General features: G+C 44.1%; 1 protein-coding gene across 1 annotated transcript in view; it reads right to left on the bottom strand.

Moving 5' to 3' along the window:
• The window catches only part of RANBP17 (RAN binding protein 17), a 1,388,837-nt gene extending 1,375,782 nt beyond the window's left edge, over positions 1-13,055 (bottom strand). The window contains exon 1 of the mRNA XM_086931437.1: positions 12,877-13,055. Within this exon, the coding sequence (XP_086787563.1) occupies positions 12,877-12,894 (18 nt within the window). The 5' untranslated portion in view covers positions 12,895-13,055. The remainder of the gene's footprint in view (positions 1-12,876) is intronic.
• Between the last annotated feature and the right edge of the window lie 5,234 nt (positions 13,056-18,289).

Below are 18,289 nucleotides of genomic sequence, written 5' to 3'. Positions count from 1 at the left end.
AGCAACGGTACATGAACTGCCTGCTTTAACGAGGCATGTCACCCACTAGAGTGCACAAATTGCCTGCTTTAACGAGGCATGTCACCCGCAGCGGTGCATGAACTGCCTGCTTGAAACAAGTATGTTACCCGATACCTTGCATGGACTGCCAGCTTTAACGAGGCATGTCACCCGCCACGTTGCATGAACTGCGACCTTTCACTCACCGTACCGAACACAGCCATGCAAACCACCGGTAATTTGGATTTAACCCGTTATATTACATGTATCAAGCTTCCCCCCTCCATAAATGTGCCTCAGTGGACCACATCCACTGATTCACACATTTCATCGGCTGGATGGCGTACACCGTCACATTACACCCCTCACCCAGTAGCTGTGCGTGGGCATCATTTGTTTTACCCAGTAAAACGCTTGAGCATAGCACCTGCACGTAGCATGCATAAGGCGCGTCGGCCATCGAGTTACACAGAATATATTCATACTACGGGACAAGCAACGATCATACTTTCCATAACACCCCAGGACTACGCTACTTTCCTGAGATCTTTCTCCCATTACTGAGCAGAAACCTAATTAACTGCGAATGTAAAATGCAAATTTTATGGGAGAGCCCGCACATGCGTCAATTTCTCCAATAGAGGGTTGTTCTCGATGCGGATGAATGGCTGTGTGAGAAACGATGCACCCACGCAACACACAGTGCACACTGAACCCGACCTGTCCCCCGGTGCAGAGCAGGCGCAGTGTGCCCCTGAGACCTGCAGGTGTTGGGAAGGCTGCTCCAGAGACAGTGAGGGCAGCACGCACGGGTCCCTCCGCATAGACCATCACATCACACCGGCGTAACTGCCGTGCACGAACTGCGGCACGTGCACCTCCAGCTCCTCTAAATTGTGCCACATCCGGAGAGGTGCACGGATAAACAATTCCAAGGCACAAGCTTGCAGCCAGGTGTGCTCCTGCACGCAGACAACTGAACTGCTCCCACGAGATCTGCAAGTGTCCCGGCAGAACACGGACATAGGATCCCCCAGTCCAAGCTGTACACGTGAACAATCTTGGTTAATGTGCGTGGATAGTCCATCTGGACGTTCTGCGCATCCTGCTGCTACTCCCGCTACAGGCGGCTCATGCAAGGCGCTCTCTGCCTGACCTCAGCGTGCTACCTCGCACCTCGCTCCTCACATCCCTTACAAGTGTTTTGCGCTCAGAATCCGACCGGAGCTCAGAAAGGCAACTAGGAATACGTGATGGACAGAACAGAGCACGGAAACATGATCCGTCACTACACGCCTCCTTTAGATAAGAAATACCCTCGCGACAGCTATCAAGCACACGATACAGTCGGGATGGGCCGTCCCAAAAGGAGACAGAACGGTAACAAAAAAGCCTCATTTTCAATCGGAGCCCAGCGCTTAGCATAAACGATGCCGCCAGCCAATGAAAATAATGGGCAAGGCTTCAAGTACCCTTCTGAAAATGTCCTCGGCCACAATATGTCTCACAGAGTGAACAGCGCATGCGCGCTGCAACGCCTGGTGAGACCTAAAAACGGGGGAACTAATATCCAAGGACGGTAGCGTGGGGTGAGGTACGAGGCAGGGATGTCCCCTCTCCCCCCCTACTGTTCGCCCTGGCGATAGAGCAACTTGCCGTTAGAGCTAGAACAGGACGACATTACCAAGGCCTTATGGTTACCAGCCTGACCCACCACATCGCGTTCTACGCGATGACCTTTTGATGTTTTTGGCGGATACCGGGTAGACGCTTCAGGCACGAACGTACCACTCCGGGACCTAGGTAGGGTAGCAGGGTTACGGTTGAACTGGGCAAAATCATGACTATTTCCGACAAACAACGGCAGAGCAGGACCACGAGAAACTGAGAAACTGAGGTGGGAAGACAGATGCTTCACATACCTGGGCACCCAAATATATCATGCCCAGGGAGACTTGTTGGAGGGCAACATAGGGAGAGCCAATAGAGGAACAAACAGCAACTTTGACTTTTGGAGCAGTTTACCACTCTCGGTGGCTGGCCGAGTAGCCCTTCTTAAAATGGTGACCCTGCCGAGGTTATTACACTACTTTGGCACCTTGCCAATCTGGATTCCGCCACGCTACTTCTCTCAACTCCGGTCAATGATAATTGGATTTCTATGGGGAACCGGTAGAGGGTGGGTGGCGCTTAACGTCCTAATGCGGCCGAGAGAGGAAGGAAGATGGGCGGTACCTGAATTTGAGGTTTATTACCTTTCGGCACAGTTACAATGGCTCACAAAATGGTTCGAGTGTCGACTAAGAGGGACGATGGCAATGGGAGACAACTTGTTAACAATGAGGCTACTATCCCAACTTATTCTGAAGCTTCTGGTTCGGACCCCGGCCCTTCACATGGAGCTAGCTACAGCAAGGCGCTGCTGGAACAGATACTTGCAGAGGGCCAAAATTAAGAGCCCCTATGCTCCAGAACTCCTGTTACTTATGTGTGAAGTCCTACCACATGGGGGTAGTTGGCAGAGATTGACGGTTTGGGAGGAACAGGGGTTGGCTACAAAGGGATACCTATATGAAGAGGGCACCATGATCCCATTTAACGACCTGCAGGACTGTTAGGACTTACCTAGGGGGGACTTCCTATTACACTCTGCCCTCACTGTGGCCATAAGAAAACACTGGGGGAGGAGGCGAGAGGGGGTCTCACTGAACCGTCAACGTACTTGGGATGCCAGTATGTGGTGATGGCCGTCCGCACATTTAAGGCGGTCACCTGTTTGTATAGGCGCATAACGCGGGAAGCCTTACCCCCTTATCGGAGCTGTGCCTAAAGTGGAAGGGGGACCTAGGTGAAGATATACCAGAGAAAACCTGGGGAGAACTGGTGGAGAGGGCTTGGAAGTGTACCAGAAATGCCAGATTCCAATTAGTACACTTTTACATACTACATAGAGCATACCTTACCCCGGAGAAAATTAATAGGTACTTCACGTTCCAATCGGCGGCTTGTTCGGGGTGTAATAAAGAAAATGCAGACTTCCGGTACATGTTTTGGGTCTGCCCATTCCTGGGGAACTTCTGGGGGGAATTGATTATGGTGTTGGCGGACATCACTGACAGGGAAGTTGAGGTATCTTTCAAGTACTGCATGTTGCACTGGTTCCCGCACACATCCAAAAATAAAGTCACAAGCAAATTCCTAGACTTGGGCTTACTCCTAGCCAAAAGGGACATTACCACGCACTGGAAAGCAAAACAAGGTCCAAGCATAGTCAGATGGAAGAAAGAACTCATTAAGTGTGCAGAGTGTGAGGGAGTAATCAGGACGCAAATAGCGACACGAACGAGAGGGCGTTAGACGCAGCAAGACCCTGGGGAACTTTAGTGGTGTTACTTAAGACCCCAGATGATGTTGGGGAGGTGGACCCAATAGAGGACCCCCTGGTAGTAGTAGGCTAAGATGCAGATGCCTGAGCAGGAATTTAGAGCCTCATGGCGGGGCATAACGGACACACCACGACGACGCCCTAACTGTCCGAGGGATCCGGTAGAGCAAACTCAGTCCCAATGTGCAATCTAAAATGGAGTAGAATGGAGGAGCACGCTAGAGATCCGTAACCTTGTGACATGCCTGGGGGGAGGGGAGGGTGGGGAGATGTTGGCGAAAGGGTGTACTAAATCAAGAATGAGAAAACATACATCAGCTCCAGAATCGAACACTGATTGCCTTGTAGGTATTGCGGTGCTAAGTGAGGGGTGGGAAATTACGAGAAATATAGTGATCATTATTCCGATTCTCTACTACTGCATCATCTATGTAACGACTTGGTCAATTATGATCCTGATCCATGATGGTTACATTGTACTAATCCAATAAAGTCTGTTTTAAAAAAAAAAGTTCAGAGATGCAGCAGGTGCCTTCAAACGCGCACCTACGAGGCCTGCACAGTTTTAATAGGTTGAGGTGCTCGCAGACGAACCCAGTGGCACAGGCTCTCTATCTGGAGCAGCACTGCCGGAAGACTCTCAGATGTCAGATCCCTGCTCACAAAGAAGCAGTAAGTGGACTTTACTCACAAGGGGTTGGGAATCTATTCTTCAGCTCCCGAATGAAGCCAGCGAGAATGTGATGTCGTCCATGGTGTCACCGGTAGTCCTTTTCAGTGAGTCGGGGCAGTTCCCTCACAGCGTGGGTCCAACCAGCAAGTTGTAGTTTTAGTCTCTCCTTCAGGCAGGGGGTTGAATCCTTTGGCAACGTTGGCACTGGCAGCCCTACCTGTCATATGGGCTTGCCGCAGTACGTGGACGTATGTGTGCAGGCTCTTCCAGCTGCAGTCCCCAGCCCGAACACTCACAAGTCTTAGCAGGCCTGAAAATTATACTTTATCAATGGCCCCCTCTGGCATACAGGGTCAACTCAGCGAGACTGGTATAGCAAGACCTGCATGGTGCTCTGCACATGGCTTAGTCTACAGCGGTCCTCTTCTGGCAAACAGAAGACCCCGAAAACAATCCTCTACATGGGCGACGGCCCGATCAGTGCCCAACAGAATCCTCAATCGTCGCACAGGGAGTCCTTGCGATAGGGCTCCCCACTGCATTTGCTCCCTCAAAAATACTACCCTCTTCCTCACAGGGCACACTGGTCTTAGCAAGTAGGCAGGCACTGATGCTCCAGGGTAGGTGGTCTTGGTTTGCCTGGGTGATATCCACTCACCCAGCAGGGAGACTAGCAGGCTGTCGTCCCCAGTCCTAGCACATGCAGATGTATTGCAGAGCTACCCCTTCTCACACACCCGGTCTGGCTGCTTAGCAGATGAAACATTTTTGGGGACTCAACCACCCCGTCTTATAGACCTTTTCCAAGCACCAAATATAATTTAGGGTCTAGGTCTTTGACGTTTTATGTGGGGGAAGGCCGTCTGCTTCTTTTGAAGTGGGACATCTTTTTTTCATCTTCCTTCATGAAAGAGGTCTGTCACAGCAGGCACAACGCCAAAACGGATTTTCCACAATATAATTCATGGGAGTGACCAGAGTTTACACCTCGATGTCAGCCAAAGTGATGTGTTCTGCAAAGGGCCTAATCCCAAACCCAGAGTCCTACTTTCTATGATTTTCTTAAACAGACCCATCTCCCTTACTGGGATGTGTTCAGGCCCCTTCCTTGTGATCTAACACTGGATCAAAGAGCAGTCTTTTGAATTGTAAAAAAAAGTCTCTTCCTTCCCTACAGTGTGTCCCCACCTAGTTCACAGGAATGCAGCAATACACAATCTGCCTTTGGGGGTGGGGGGTTGTAATTACCCTCCTCCTCGTGTCTTTACCAGGCAGGCCTGGGCTTTTCAAAACGAAACCCAGGGTCCTCCATACAATATTCCAGTGCAGGCACACTCACTCAGTGTACATTCATAGCACACTTTCTGTTCAGTACTAATACCTCTATGCATTGTACCATCACATGTACACATGCTTTCAGAAAACCCACTCAGTTTGTGCCCATTAGTGTGTGTTATTTCAAAACACTCGCACTGCCAGCACACATATTGATACATACACCCAGCACATGTACTAACCACAAATGTACTGCACAGTACTGCTCCATCCTTTGACTTTACTCTTCCCAGGAACACATACAACTATTGCAGTCACTACTCCTGCGCTACGCAGCACTACACCTCTACCTGATGTATGCCAAGAGTGAGTTAAGCACACAACAGCGGAACTTTTAAAAAGGTGAGTGAGCCTGTAGACCTCACTCCAGTAACACAGGCTAAAAAGGTCCTGTTTACTACCACTGATCACTATACGATATGCTGCCACCAATGTACTCCTGCTGCTTAACTCCTAGTGAAGTGGCTAACCTTCTCCCACAATGAGGGAAGAGCTATGGGTGCCAACAAGACCGATATCCGTGAGACAGGCCTTCGTCATGGCGCAGATGCAAAAATCTGTGTTCGCTTAAGAAAATAAAATTGCATTAGCAATCCAGACAACAGTGCAGTTGGGCACTTAGGACAGAGGACTTTTCTTAATGAGCGAATTTCTAAAAGGTAGCCCTGTCTCGATCCTCCCTTATTTCTGAGTCCGAGTCTTAACCCTTCGGCCAAAGGGATGCAGGCAATACACTTCCTGTATCTCTGGAATCGATCAGCATCCTCCATCTTGTGCCATACAAGACCATTGGCATCCACATTGGCTCCCACTTTCCTCAGCATTCAAAATCATACCAGACAGTGTTCAAATATCATATATGTACTTCACACTGCACAAACAACACATGGGATGTCACGCAAGGTTTTGGGTAATCCAGAACAGCAGAACATTACATGAGATGATCCAGTAGGCTTGTGTCTCTGAGACAAAGAGAAAAAGGTCTGGTCCCATAACTAATTCACAAAACATATTATGCTTCCACCACCAGTTTATATGATACACCCAAGGCATGGACAGAAGCCCACCAGGAGGACAAGCTTTGTGCGCTACTTTAAGTCACAGAACACATTCTGGACATAATGAACAGGTCTGGGCTTCTGAGAACACGTTAAATTAGCATGATTCAAGGGCCAAAATAAATGTCAGGATACCAGTTTTACATGCATTCGGGCGCTCAGGAAAGGGGACATTTCTGCCGCAACAAATGCTATACAGAACAAGCATTGCCAAAGTCAACAGGTCTTGCCTATGCAAGAACTGTTGGCTTTCCCAATGTTTTCTAGTCATGTTATTCACCAGATTGACTGCTGTTCAGCATGGCTAAAAAGTTAGTGGTGTAGACGAGAGTGGAATGGGGTGTCGTCGAGTGGAATGGTGAAGAGTGGAGTAGAGAGTTGTAGAGTGGAGTGGCATAGAATGCAGCAGCCTAGAACTCTGCAGTGTACAATGAAGTGTCGTAGATTAGAGTGTTGCATAGAGTGTAGTGGGGTAGAGTGCAGTGTTGCAGAGCTGAGTTGAGCAGTGAAGAGTAGAGTGGCATAGAGTGGAGTGATGCAGGGTAGAGTACCATAGACTGCAGTAGCCTAAAGTGGTATAGAGTAGAGTATAGTGCTGTGGAACGCAGTGGCCTACAGTGCAGTGGGATAGAGTGGAGTAGTGAAGAGGCATAGAGTGGAAAGATGCAGAGTAGAGTGCAGTGGCATAGAATACAGTAGTGGAGAGTAGAGTGATGTAGATTAGTGCAGAGTAGAGCAGAGTAGAGTACAGTGGCTTGGAGTGGCTTAGCGTGCAGTAGTGCAGAGTAAGGTAGAGGGAGTTTAGTGGAAGAGAGTGTAATGTTGCAGAGTGGAGTGTCGCAAAGGGCAGTGGCGTAGAGTGGCATACAGAGCAGTGGTGTGGGGTAGAGTCCACTGGGGTAGAGTTGAGTGGGGTAGAGCAGAGTGGCACACAGAGGCATAGAGTGCAGTGGCGTAGAGTAGAATGAAGTGGTGTAGAGTGGAGTGGTGCTGGGTACAGTGAGGTGGTGTAGGGTGGAGTGCAGTTGCATAGACTAGAATGCTGTAGAGTAATGGTGTAAAGTGGTGTAGTGTGCAGTGTCATAGAGTTCAGTTGTGCAAAGAAGATTAGAGTGGATTGGCATAGAAAGCAAGGGGAATCGAGTCAAAGAGTAGAGTGCAGTGGGAGTGCGTATTTTCATAGACTGTGGTGCAGAATGAAGTTTTATAGAGTGGCGTAGAGTCAAGTGGAGTTGAGTGGCGCAGAGTGGAGTGATGAAGAGTAGAGTGGTACAGAGTAGAGGGACATAGAATTAAGAGGCATAAAGTTAATAGGCTAAGTGGCCGTGAGAGCAGTGGCGAAGAATAAAGTAGCGAAAAGTTCAGTGGTTTGGTATAAAGTGGAGTGGTGCAGAGTGGAGTGGCGTATAGTGGAATATGCATGGTGTGGTAGCACACTTCCAATACAGCCAGCACATCTTCACTTGAAATCACCATTATATTTGCAAAAACATACAGTTTCACTGATACAAGTATACAACACACAAATGATAGTATATGGAAATGTCATCACCTAGTGTATTGATTTGTTGTGTTCGTTTTCAAATATTTGTTACCACCACACTTCAGAATTACCAAAGAATGGGCTTCATTTGGGCTTTAATAATTCTGAAATATCTGCACAGTACAATTGCAGACATTTAAATTTTGTTGTGTGCTACAAACAAAATAACATCATACAGCCTTCCTCAAACACCCCCTGGAGCCAGTATAATTGTCACATAAATCCTCTCACTTTGAAATCAGAGAAAGAAAAATAAACACCAAGGTCCCTGGAAGAGAGAGCTTGACATTTGACCTCCGTCTTTGAGTGCTCAGCATGGCCTGTTTACAGAAATCAAGCACTGGAGGACGAATACAGTCAATAGGGTTTGGGCAAGGGAAAGGACGAACTCGAGCTGGACAACCCAAAACAAATAGAGCCACCAAATCGAAAGTAAGCAAATGTCAATTACAAACCACAAAGCCAATGGTTAACAACAGATGGAATGCATTCCCAGGGGACTGTCCCCAAGATGTTCTTAGCAAACCTGACAGCTTCGACATAAGAAGGGGAGAAGACACTTTGCGAGTGCACCCCATTAAAGAACCGATAGATGAGAGAGTTGATATTAGAGTCTTAAGAAGAGTCTTAACGCAATGTGATGACTTCAAGGACACAAGGAAATCTGAAGTGGGTAGCGTACATTATTTTTCACACTTCTTAAATCACGCTAGATGGTTAAGTATAGAGTTTGAAAGCTATGATCTCAACAAGGCCGAGGGCATTCAGGAGTTACAGAATAACTGAGGCGAATACGAAAACAGTGTGGAGTCAAAACTTACACATCGTATTTGAATAGGTCTCAATTTATATTGGAAAAAACTCAAAACAATTCCCACAAAAAAAAGGAAATAGAAAGATAGACACTAATGCAACCGATTGCCCTTGACCATCACAAGTTGTCAAAAATGTTTCTAAATTAATAGTCCAGTTTGTCAACAATCACCTGCTGACAGGATTGAAGTATAACTTGATATCAACATAAAACCTAAAAACTAATGCCTTCTCTTTTGTAAAATTAAAATTAAAATAAAGCAGACACATCTCCAACATTCTTTTGCACAGCTAAAGGTAGAAAGGACTGAAGTCAACTAAAAGCAAAGTCTTATCTTATCATATAACTTCCGTGGCTGCAATAAATACAGCTTCTAAACTGTTCACTGGACAGAGTAGGAGTCGCTGGATGTGTGGAGCACCTCCTTAAAGCTCTAGACAAAGGTCACCAACCAGCAGCATTGATACTATTTGATGTTACAGCGGCCTTCCGTTCCATTAACCATCAAATCTTCCCAGATCAACAGAAAGGTAGTTTCTATTTTTTAACCTGCTCTTGAAAGGTTCTCCTCCTTTTTTCTTTAGGTGTTTTCAACAAGTATCATAGTATTCTAAAAGGCTCTAGGTTCTCTTCCTATCTTTTCAAACATCAACATGTCACAGCCATCATCTGTCCCCTGAAGTTTCAACCTCCATTATCATAAGTATGCCAACGATACACTGCTGGTGTAAAATTTGATTTGACTAATCTCCACGTCACCTCCATCACCATAAATACAAATTAGGGAATACAATAACAGCAATGGTGGCCTCAAACTTATAAAACTCAGTAAATCCTGAGATAAGTACCCATGGGAACATTTCACTCACGCCAAATTGTTGAATACTATTGTTTTAAGAACTTGCCCATCTATCCGTTTCAATAACTCCTAGCTCCATCCACTTTTTTCACTCTCTTTGCCTTTTACACCATCTGCTGCCACATCTCCTCAGGTCTCCTTACCACCAACCCAGATCCAGGAAAGCAACCATGCCTCAATGCATGTAGAACATCCAATAAAATCTCTGGGTACATACAGGTGTATTAAAAGCCAGATTATATGCATGCCCTTTGGTAAAGTAATCATGAAGAAATACTGAAGTTTCACACTGTTTGTTTTCAATAACATTTTCACTGGGTTTTCAAAAGGTGCAATACATTTTTATCAAGGGATCTAAGCTCACCATCACTTTGATGTAATTACATTAACCATGCCCAATATCCCTTTTGCCAAGATCAATGCATTGATTAATAATCATAAATCATGTTCTCATCCCAATCACTGTGTCTGACTGAAAGAATTGCACACATGGCCCTTTAGATGTGTTAAGAGATGGCATCTCGACGAACAGTCTCCTATGTCACATTTGTTACTGGCATACTCCTTGCCCACCATTTCTCCGCACCCAGCTTTAACAGGACACACTTTAGATGCTTCCGTAACACCATAGTTTCCTTAGGGGACTCCATTTGAACAACCAACAAACTATTTTCAAAAGCTTTGGGGCTGCACATTTGTGAACGTCACCCAGTGTAAAGAAAAAAACGTTTTCTTTTTCCGGTCCTGCATAGTTAACAATCACCAAAAGTATGCAATCTAGAATCTTGCTTTGGTGATATCTGCTAGTGTTTTGAGACCTATATGAAGTCATTCACTTTATGGTCCCTTTAATACAAGATATAGAGAAGGGTCGTATTAGAAGTGTGTTTATTGGCCCGATGTGGCCAAAAGACTCGGAGTCTTAGTTATACAAATCTACAGAAATGTAGCATTTAAACCATTCATGCGTCATCCATTTACCAACAGTAACACTGCATGCATGGAAAACAAAATGTGCCCACAGTTCATAGCCATCAATAACAGGGAAGAGGACTGATTTTAGAATAAAAACAAGGAAAATGTGCCTCTGCTACATTAACTAATAAGATGCCCATTCAAGTAAAGATAATGGGTTGCTTTTTCCTATGTATCAACAAACTGTCTTGCAAGCATTAGATATCATCTGGCAACACAAGCAGACAGCAATCTCAATGCATTTAAGAATCTGGAAAACTAAAACAAACATTGGCAAAGCCACCTGGATTGGCCTTAGCTGCAGACCTTTTGGCTTTGCTTATTTAGTAAGTTAATTTTTACTAAATGGGGCCAGGTATCAGTGACGGGGGTAGCTATTGTCCACTGCTTAAGTAAAACCAGCATTAGAGATGTATATATATATATCCACACACACGCACAAGGTATATATTGTGTGGATGAGCACATTGTGCAAGAAATGGATGCTGTCACTCACAGTCAGGTAAGCCAATGATGCAAGTGTGCTGATGCTGTAACCTATACTGTATGCTGTGGTGGGTGGAAGCAAAATGTGAGTAACAATACAGCAGGCCAGTGGATGAAGAGGGCTGACTGAAAGCCCCATAAGTAAGCATGCATAGTATATATTTTTCTTTAAAATAAAAGGTCCTCTCGAAGGCCATACCTAAAAATCACCATGCTTGCTAAGCAGCTATACACATCACTGTTTAAGATTGTCAGGAAGTATTTTCCTTACAAAATAAAGGAACAGTCTTTCTTCAGTTAGTATTCTCTTTATGTTTACTATTCAACTTTTCGTTCCAGTGACATTTGCATTTCCATTAACAATTTCCAATATGACTAGCGGTTGGAGCCATTCAATGTCTTTAAAGTTAGCACACATGGATAGTGGCAAATTTGCACCATCAAACATGCGTTTTAATCGACATAAAGCCTTACTTCCAATATCACCATTTAACAAAGCTTTCCAGCAAAAATGAAAATCCCCACTGCTTTATGGCCTGTTTGCTTAATTCACTAAAGAGGAGCAAAAGGATAAGCAAGCCTGCATGCAATTAATACTTTATATTCCGTCAATGTTTTTGTTTTACCTCAGTGTTCCAGGTTTATCTTAAATTGGGCCCACGGCCACGACACTGACAGAAATGCACCAAATGACCTACTAGTCCTGCTGTCTGGTTTGAAAAGCAATTTACAAAAACCTGCACAAATGCAGACCTCTGGATAACATAGATACATCATTATAAACATATTCGACGTGTATTTTCAAAACACAGAGCAGGCACATTTGTATAAGCTGTCAAAAGGCTTCGCTGCCCTTCAAATATCAATACACACCAAAGGTAAACATCCGAAACCTCGTGCGCTCTGTATGGATAGAGCGAAGAGGCTTTCCGGGGCCCCTCACACTATGTGAGAAAACAACGATTTAATTGTACCCATTTATTCATCTGTCAGTTGTAAAGCCCGTTTCCTGCTGAGTGTTTCAGGTGCCTATAGACAGGTGAGTGGGCGCCTGATATGTTTGTTCTGGCGGATGTCAAATGCACTTCAAGGAAAACACCCAGTCATTGATCTATCGTCAGCCCGCCCCCTCCCCCCCAAAAATCTATCCTGCCTCCAAGAGATTAAGTAGGGTGTACGTTTGACTACTGGACACCCAGCTAGTGGAGTGCCCTAACCCTACATATTCCATCTGTCACTGCAGTCAAAGCAGAGAGGGACACAAACACAGTGTGGCTGTACTGGGGACCCCAGGAGTGGGGCTGTCTCCTCTCAGGCTCTGAGGGCAGAGCATGGCGAGGCATGTTTGATCAGACGTGAGCGATGACCCTCTAAGTGCTGAACCCCAGGGGACACCCCTATGAGAATGCTGGCGCGGCGGCACGTGTCTCTCCCACTGAAGCTCAGGAAGTGTGTGCTGTAGCTTTATTTGAAGCCCCCGAACCCCACAGAGCTGAGGACGTGAAGCGCTCAGACAGGAGAAGGAAGGAACATGTACTCCCGCCTCAAACACACAATAAGCAATGCGAGGGGAGTGTCTGAGAGCAGCGCGGCTTCTGCAGCTCAGCCCCCGCCTCGCGAGCGGGACATGGGGAGTCCAGCCGCTGCCTCCCCGGCTGTCTGCAGGGCAGGCACTGCCGCAGCGAGGTCAGCGGGCTGGCGCCACATGTGCATGTGTTATTGTTGTCCTGATGGCTGGCCGTACTGACCTGCAAGTGCGCCGCCATGTTGGTGTCAGGCTGGAGCCGGATTCACAGTGAGGAGGAGGTCCGAGCAGAGGAGGCGAGGGGTGGAGCCTGCGAGGCGGGCACAAGGTGGCTGTCAGACCTGCGAGCCGAGGACCCGCTACTCTTGTTTGGGTATAACAGTACTAAACGCGTTCTTTGTTGCGCCCTCAGAGGCTGCAGACCCTTTTATACAATCTACTTCTGTCGGCATTACCATCATAAAAACTTGCGGACACACTCTGAATGTTTTGATTGTTGTTTGTCTTCTACTTAATCTGACTGACCCGGCTACGAACTACTGGCCCTCTATGTACTCATTGCCATCCCTTATTGAGTCATCCCCTTTAACTTCCGGCTGTCTCGCTCGTCCCCAGTGCTGACTGTTAGTGCCCGTTTGGACCCGTATCAGAATAGCCCCCTGTCCATGAGGGCTTTGCCCTACATTTTGCCCATATTCAACCCCCACAGGGGCCCCCATTTAGGTGACCCTGGCAACAAAAGGGAGTTTGGTGCACGTACCGACATCACAAATCATATCTAAGCCCTGTGTTCATGTGTAAAATATTTGATTATTAGGGTGGTTGACTTCTCACCTCAAGGAACAATCACCACCCATATCAGGGCGAACCCTGAAAGTCACTAAATTATCTTGAGCTCAAACCTCTGGTTGCTATGACACAGAGCAGACTTGCTAACGTTAGAGGTGGGCAAGTCAAAAGATTAACAGGCAGAGCAGAGCCAAGGGTCTATCTAGCTCAACCTTTTATATGGCGTGCAATATTATAGTCTCTTAAATCAAACACAATAGGTTTTGAACGAGTGGTACCTTCAAAAGGAGCTTTAGAGGAAAGAAAAACACAGGTCACCCTCCACTTAACAGTCAATCAAAACAACAAGACCTGGTTTTTAAAGCACCTCTTGTCAGGCTACACAATTTTTAAATGGAGGCGAGGGTCCACAAACTGTAAATTCCATATAATCTCCTCTTTTCTTTTCTACGAGGTATTCACCAAATGTTTTCCGCCATTACTTAAAACGTTTTTACAAAAAACAGTCCCCACGTTTTATAATATTTCCATCAACTTATCACAATGTGAAAAGAACCCAAAGGTTTCAAAATAAAGTAGAAAGAAGGAAAAGTGTGAATGGCAAAATGACCCCTCACGTGCGCACCACTAACGGGTTCACTAGTTGGTACTCACCTGTTGTGCCCACTTTTATCATCATCGGTGGTCATTTTGTCTAGAAAAAAGAAAATAGGTGTCCAAAAGAAAATAACCTTGTGTAGTGAAGTGAACAAGTCACATCTCATGATGTAACCATGTGTAATTAAAATTGAAAAAGACACTATATTAGCAACCACTTTATTATTCACAAAGTGTATTTTTTCAAATTAAAAACTGGTTGCTTATCATGCATTCCGTTTGCAGCGCCAACATGTTTCTTTGCCACGTCAAATTTAGGCAAATTCTTCAGGGCAAACCACTTCGCCAAGGCACCAGTATTGGACATACCATACACCGTTATTGGAGACTGTCAATTGTAAAAACAGGACAGACACAATACACTCCGTCACTCTCACTACCCCCAATTTTTCAAAAGGCATGCATTATTCATTAATAATGTAGTATGTGTTTAATTATATATATTTACCCTCGAGTAGCCACTGTTCCACGTACCAGCTTGTTCTATTGAGGTCAGCAAGCCCTCGGGTTCACAGCATCTGAGAATGGCAGTTACCCCCACGGGAAGGGCATGAATAACCCCCCCAACAGCTTCATACATATACCAAGGTTGTAATATGTGTTCTTGGATTGTGCACGGACTGCTCACAAAACTTGAAAATCCCGACTTCTTGGATTTCATAACACTGTACAACATTCTCCTTTTTCAAGAATCCTGGCAGATAAGCCCCTCTCCAATAACCGGTTACAAAGAATTTCAGAATCCGGCTAAAAGAGCCACTAAATATGGAAGAGCAAAAGGAGCCCTCTCCACCTTTATTTCAACAGAAATCCCATGGCACGCTTCAATATTAGACCTAGATTGCTCTTGGATGTTATGTGTCAAATTAGATGTCTCGTTGTCCCACAGTCTCCTTATACTCAACATCTATATTCATCCGGCATTCAAACAAAAGAGCCTAAGAATCGAACAACTAATTACATCATTAACAACTAAAACTAGCTTACCCAGATGCCAACATCATACTGTCAGGTGACTTCAACATGAACTTACAACATGACAGGAATACGGATACAACAGAGGCTATATTAGCCTCCAATCGACAGGTCACCCTCGGTAAGAGATGCGCAGCCTGCCTGAACGATCTCTCAGTGCATGTACCTAATGGTCAAAGCCCGACAGATCGGCCACCAGCATACACAAGGGTCACCCAAAATTCATGTTGAACAATCGACTACACGTTTACGGACTACGACCTTTTTCCGTACATTAAGAACTTTCAAATAAAAGATAGGGTGGAAAGAGATTATCAACCACAATCGTTTACCTTATTAGGAAGTTTCGCACTTCCAGAGAAACCAAAGGCGATGTCTTCCCTAACCGAATGTTATAACTTAAAACGCCTTTGCTGGAAAAAGGAAAACATTGAGGACATCACATGTATATATTCCAGCCTCTTGGAAAGTTCTAATCTAGAAACACTGAGTATAAAGGCCTGGGAGTCCTTCATCCATGTAATAAACAACAATTTTTCGAAGCATGTCCATGGCCATAATGCAGGAAATTCAAAGGGGGCAGCCTGGTATACCAAACGACTGAGGAAACAAAAACAACAACTAAATAAGTACCTTAGACAATTACGATCACAGGGACCAAAACACCACCAGGGAATCCTGCTTTTAATTCCAAAGGCAAGAAAGGAGCACAAAAGGGACATAAGATTGGCCAAAAAAGAGTACAATGAACATATCTGGGCAAAACTTCTCTATGCAAGTGATCCAGCGCTCCTATTGAAAAATTGTCTGACAAACGCTACTTATCACCTCAATACTCACCATTATTTATAAACCACTCAAACAGGCCCATAACACCAACAAGACAATTATTGAGCAACAGAATCATGTGATTTGATTTATATTCTATACACATTATATTTACAACTGCAGTTTATTTTTCATTAACATGATATAAAACGATTTTTCATTTAAATCAAACCACTATGGTTGATGGATCAACTAATGGAAACTAGACCATGAATAAACAAGACCAGCTTGTCATTTAAAATCTAATTTTATTAGCTTTATTATTCATAAGAAAGAACATTTAGAGTTTCAAATATTTTTATTTCACAAGCAAATAAGAATTAGCTGCATTTTAATATGGAAATGAAATTAGAACCGACATTTCAAAGTTAGCTCAGTATCATGAAGAATTAGAAAAATAAAAGTTTCCTTTCCCTGTGCCTTTTTCCCTGACTAAATCTCTCTTTACCTAGAAAGGAATAATTCATAAAGTCAGCTATCCTTACGTGCGCCAAAGGTCCATCAGCATAACGAGCACCATTCAGGAATCGGAAAGTAAGAGTTTTTTCTCCACTCATGGTGTCATAATTTATACCTTTCTCTCTAGCTAAACTTTCTACATTTTACATTCTTTCAGTGGAATTCAGACTTCCCATTGGCTGAAGCATGTCAGTCCACGTTAGGTAATTTCTGAATTTTGACCAAGTCCGGGCTTCACATAAGCCCTATTGTCTTTTCCTTCCGCGTCATTCGGCTTCCTTAAAGAGTAACTTTTCCCTCGAGATCGGAACATTACTTCCTAATCTTGGCAGACACTTTCTTCCTGTCCTTGAGCCTTCTCTCTGTGAACATATTCTAGTCAAGCAAAGAATTGTTAATGTTTGTGCAGCAAAGATCTCCACTACTGCGTAAATGCAAGGCTCCACTCTGGACAAGGTTTCACGCCTGCATCTCTGTCAGCCATATTTTTCAGAGCCAACTTTAGCCCTCACTTCGGACACTATTATTAAACAAACACAAGACATCAATTAATTAAAGAATTGAGACCCATCCTGTTACCCTCCCCCTTTGCTAATTAACAAGGTTAATTATGTTACCTAGCTTAGCACACAAGGCAGCATCATATTTACGTATCCTTTTCAAATTGTCTGGAACTCTTAGAGCTTTTATCACAAAAGACATAACATAAGCACATAAAATAAGCACATGTCATTAAATCAAAACTGCTGCATCTAATACTGACAAAGACAATAGACAAGGTTAGTTTATTAATTTTTCTTTGCGTTTGCAACAAAAAAGCTTATTAATCCCGCGTGTATTTTCATGTGTGCATCTTTAAAACTAAGTTGAATAATAATTTCACCACAAGCTTATTAGTCTGTTTATCTTGATTAGGAGAGATTAACTTTGCAAGTTTGAACAACATTTTGTTCATTAGCTTGCTCCATCAACTCCCTCATCTGGTGATTTCGAAATCACCAAACAATACCCAAAATTGTATACATTTTCAACCCTTAAACATGTTTTGGACTTTCTTAAGATTAGTACTTCTAAACTTTGGATTCATCATCTGGTTTTCTGCAACTCTCATAATGAGTTTTTCAAAACTCTTCTAATTCTATTTCCTTTTCCTTTTCATCTCTTAGCTTATAAATTCTCTTTCTTTCTGTCACATATTTTCTTCTCTTGTGTAACATGCAACTAATTTTTAACAAAAGTATCACTATAACTATTATTACTAAAGGGAAAACTATTTTACCTATAATTGAACTTCCAATCTCTTGAAACCAGTGTTTGTTTGATGCAAATCTTTTGCTTAATCGTTCTGAAAAACTCTCATCTTCTAAGGGTTCTATTTCTGAATGTATTTCTGTAATGTTTTTAATATACGTCTCTATATTCTGTCTTTTGCCAGGTATGTATGTGCAACAGTGTTGAACATGTAAGATTCCGCAAACTCCTCACTCTTTTGCCAGCAGGATATCTAACGCAAGACGATCCTGCAATACCATGGTTCTCATGGCAACAAGTTCGGTATTCACTAATTGAAAACCACTTGCAGTGTCTGTTGACAATCTGTCAACAATCGTGGACAATTTTCTAATTTTACCTGCATTCAGGGTAATTCCCACCATAGGTATTAACGCACCAAATATTTCTCCCAAAATTACTGAAAAACTTTCCCTTCTGAATCTGTTCACATGGCTGCTAATTTCAAATGAACCATCTACATTTCTATCTACATGAAAAATTTTGGAAAAACTAAACCTAGATAGCAAGTCCCGTACCAATGATTGGGGAGGCTGTAATAGGCTTTATTCCCACAAACAAAATAAATTCCAGGAAAAATTGGTTCTTAGCCTTCTTTAAATCCTCATCCCCCTATATTCTGATAAATATCTTCACAT

Source organism: Lissotriton vulgaris, chromosome 7 (genome assembly GCF_964263255.1).
Source record: "Lissotriton vulgaris chromosome 7, aLisVul1.2, whole genome shotgun sequence".
Lineage (NCBI taxonomy): Eukaryota > Metazoa > Chordata > Amphibia > Caudata > Salamandridae > Lissotriton > Lissotriton vulgaris.
The sequence above is the reverse complement of the archived record's forward strand: the minus strand, read 5'-3'. Positions and strand labels throughout refer to the sequence as shown.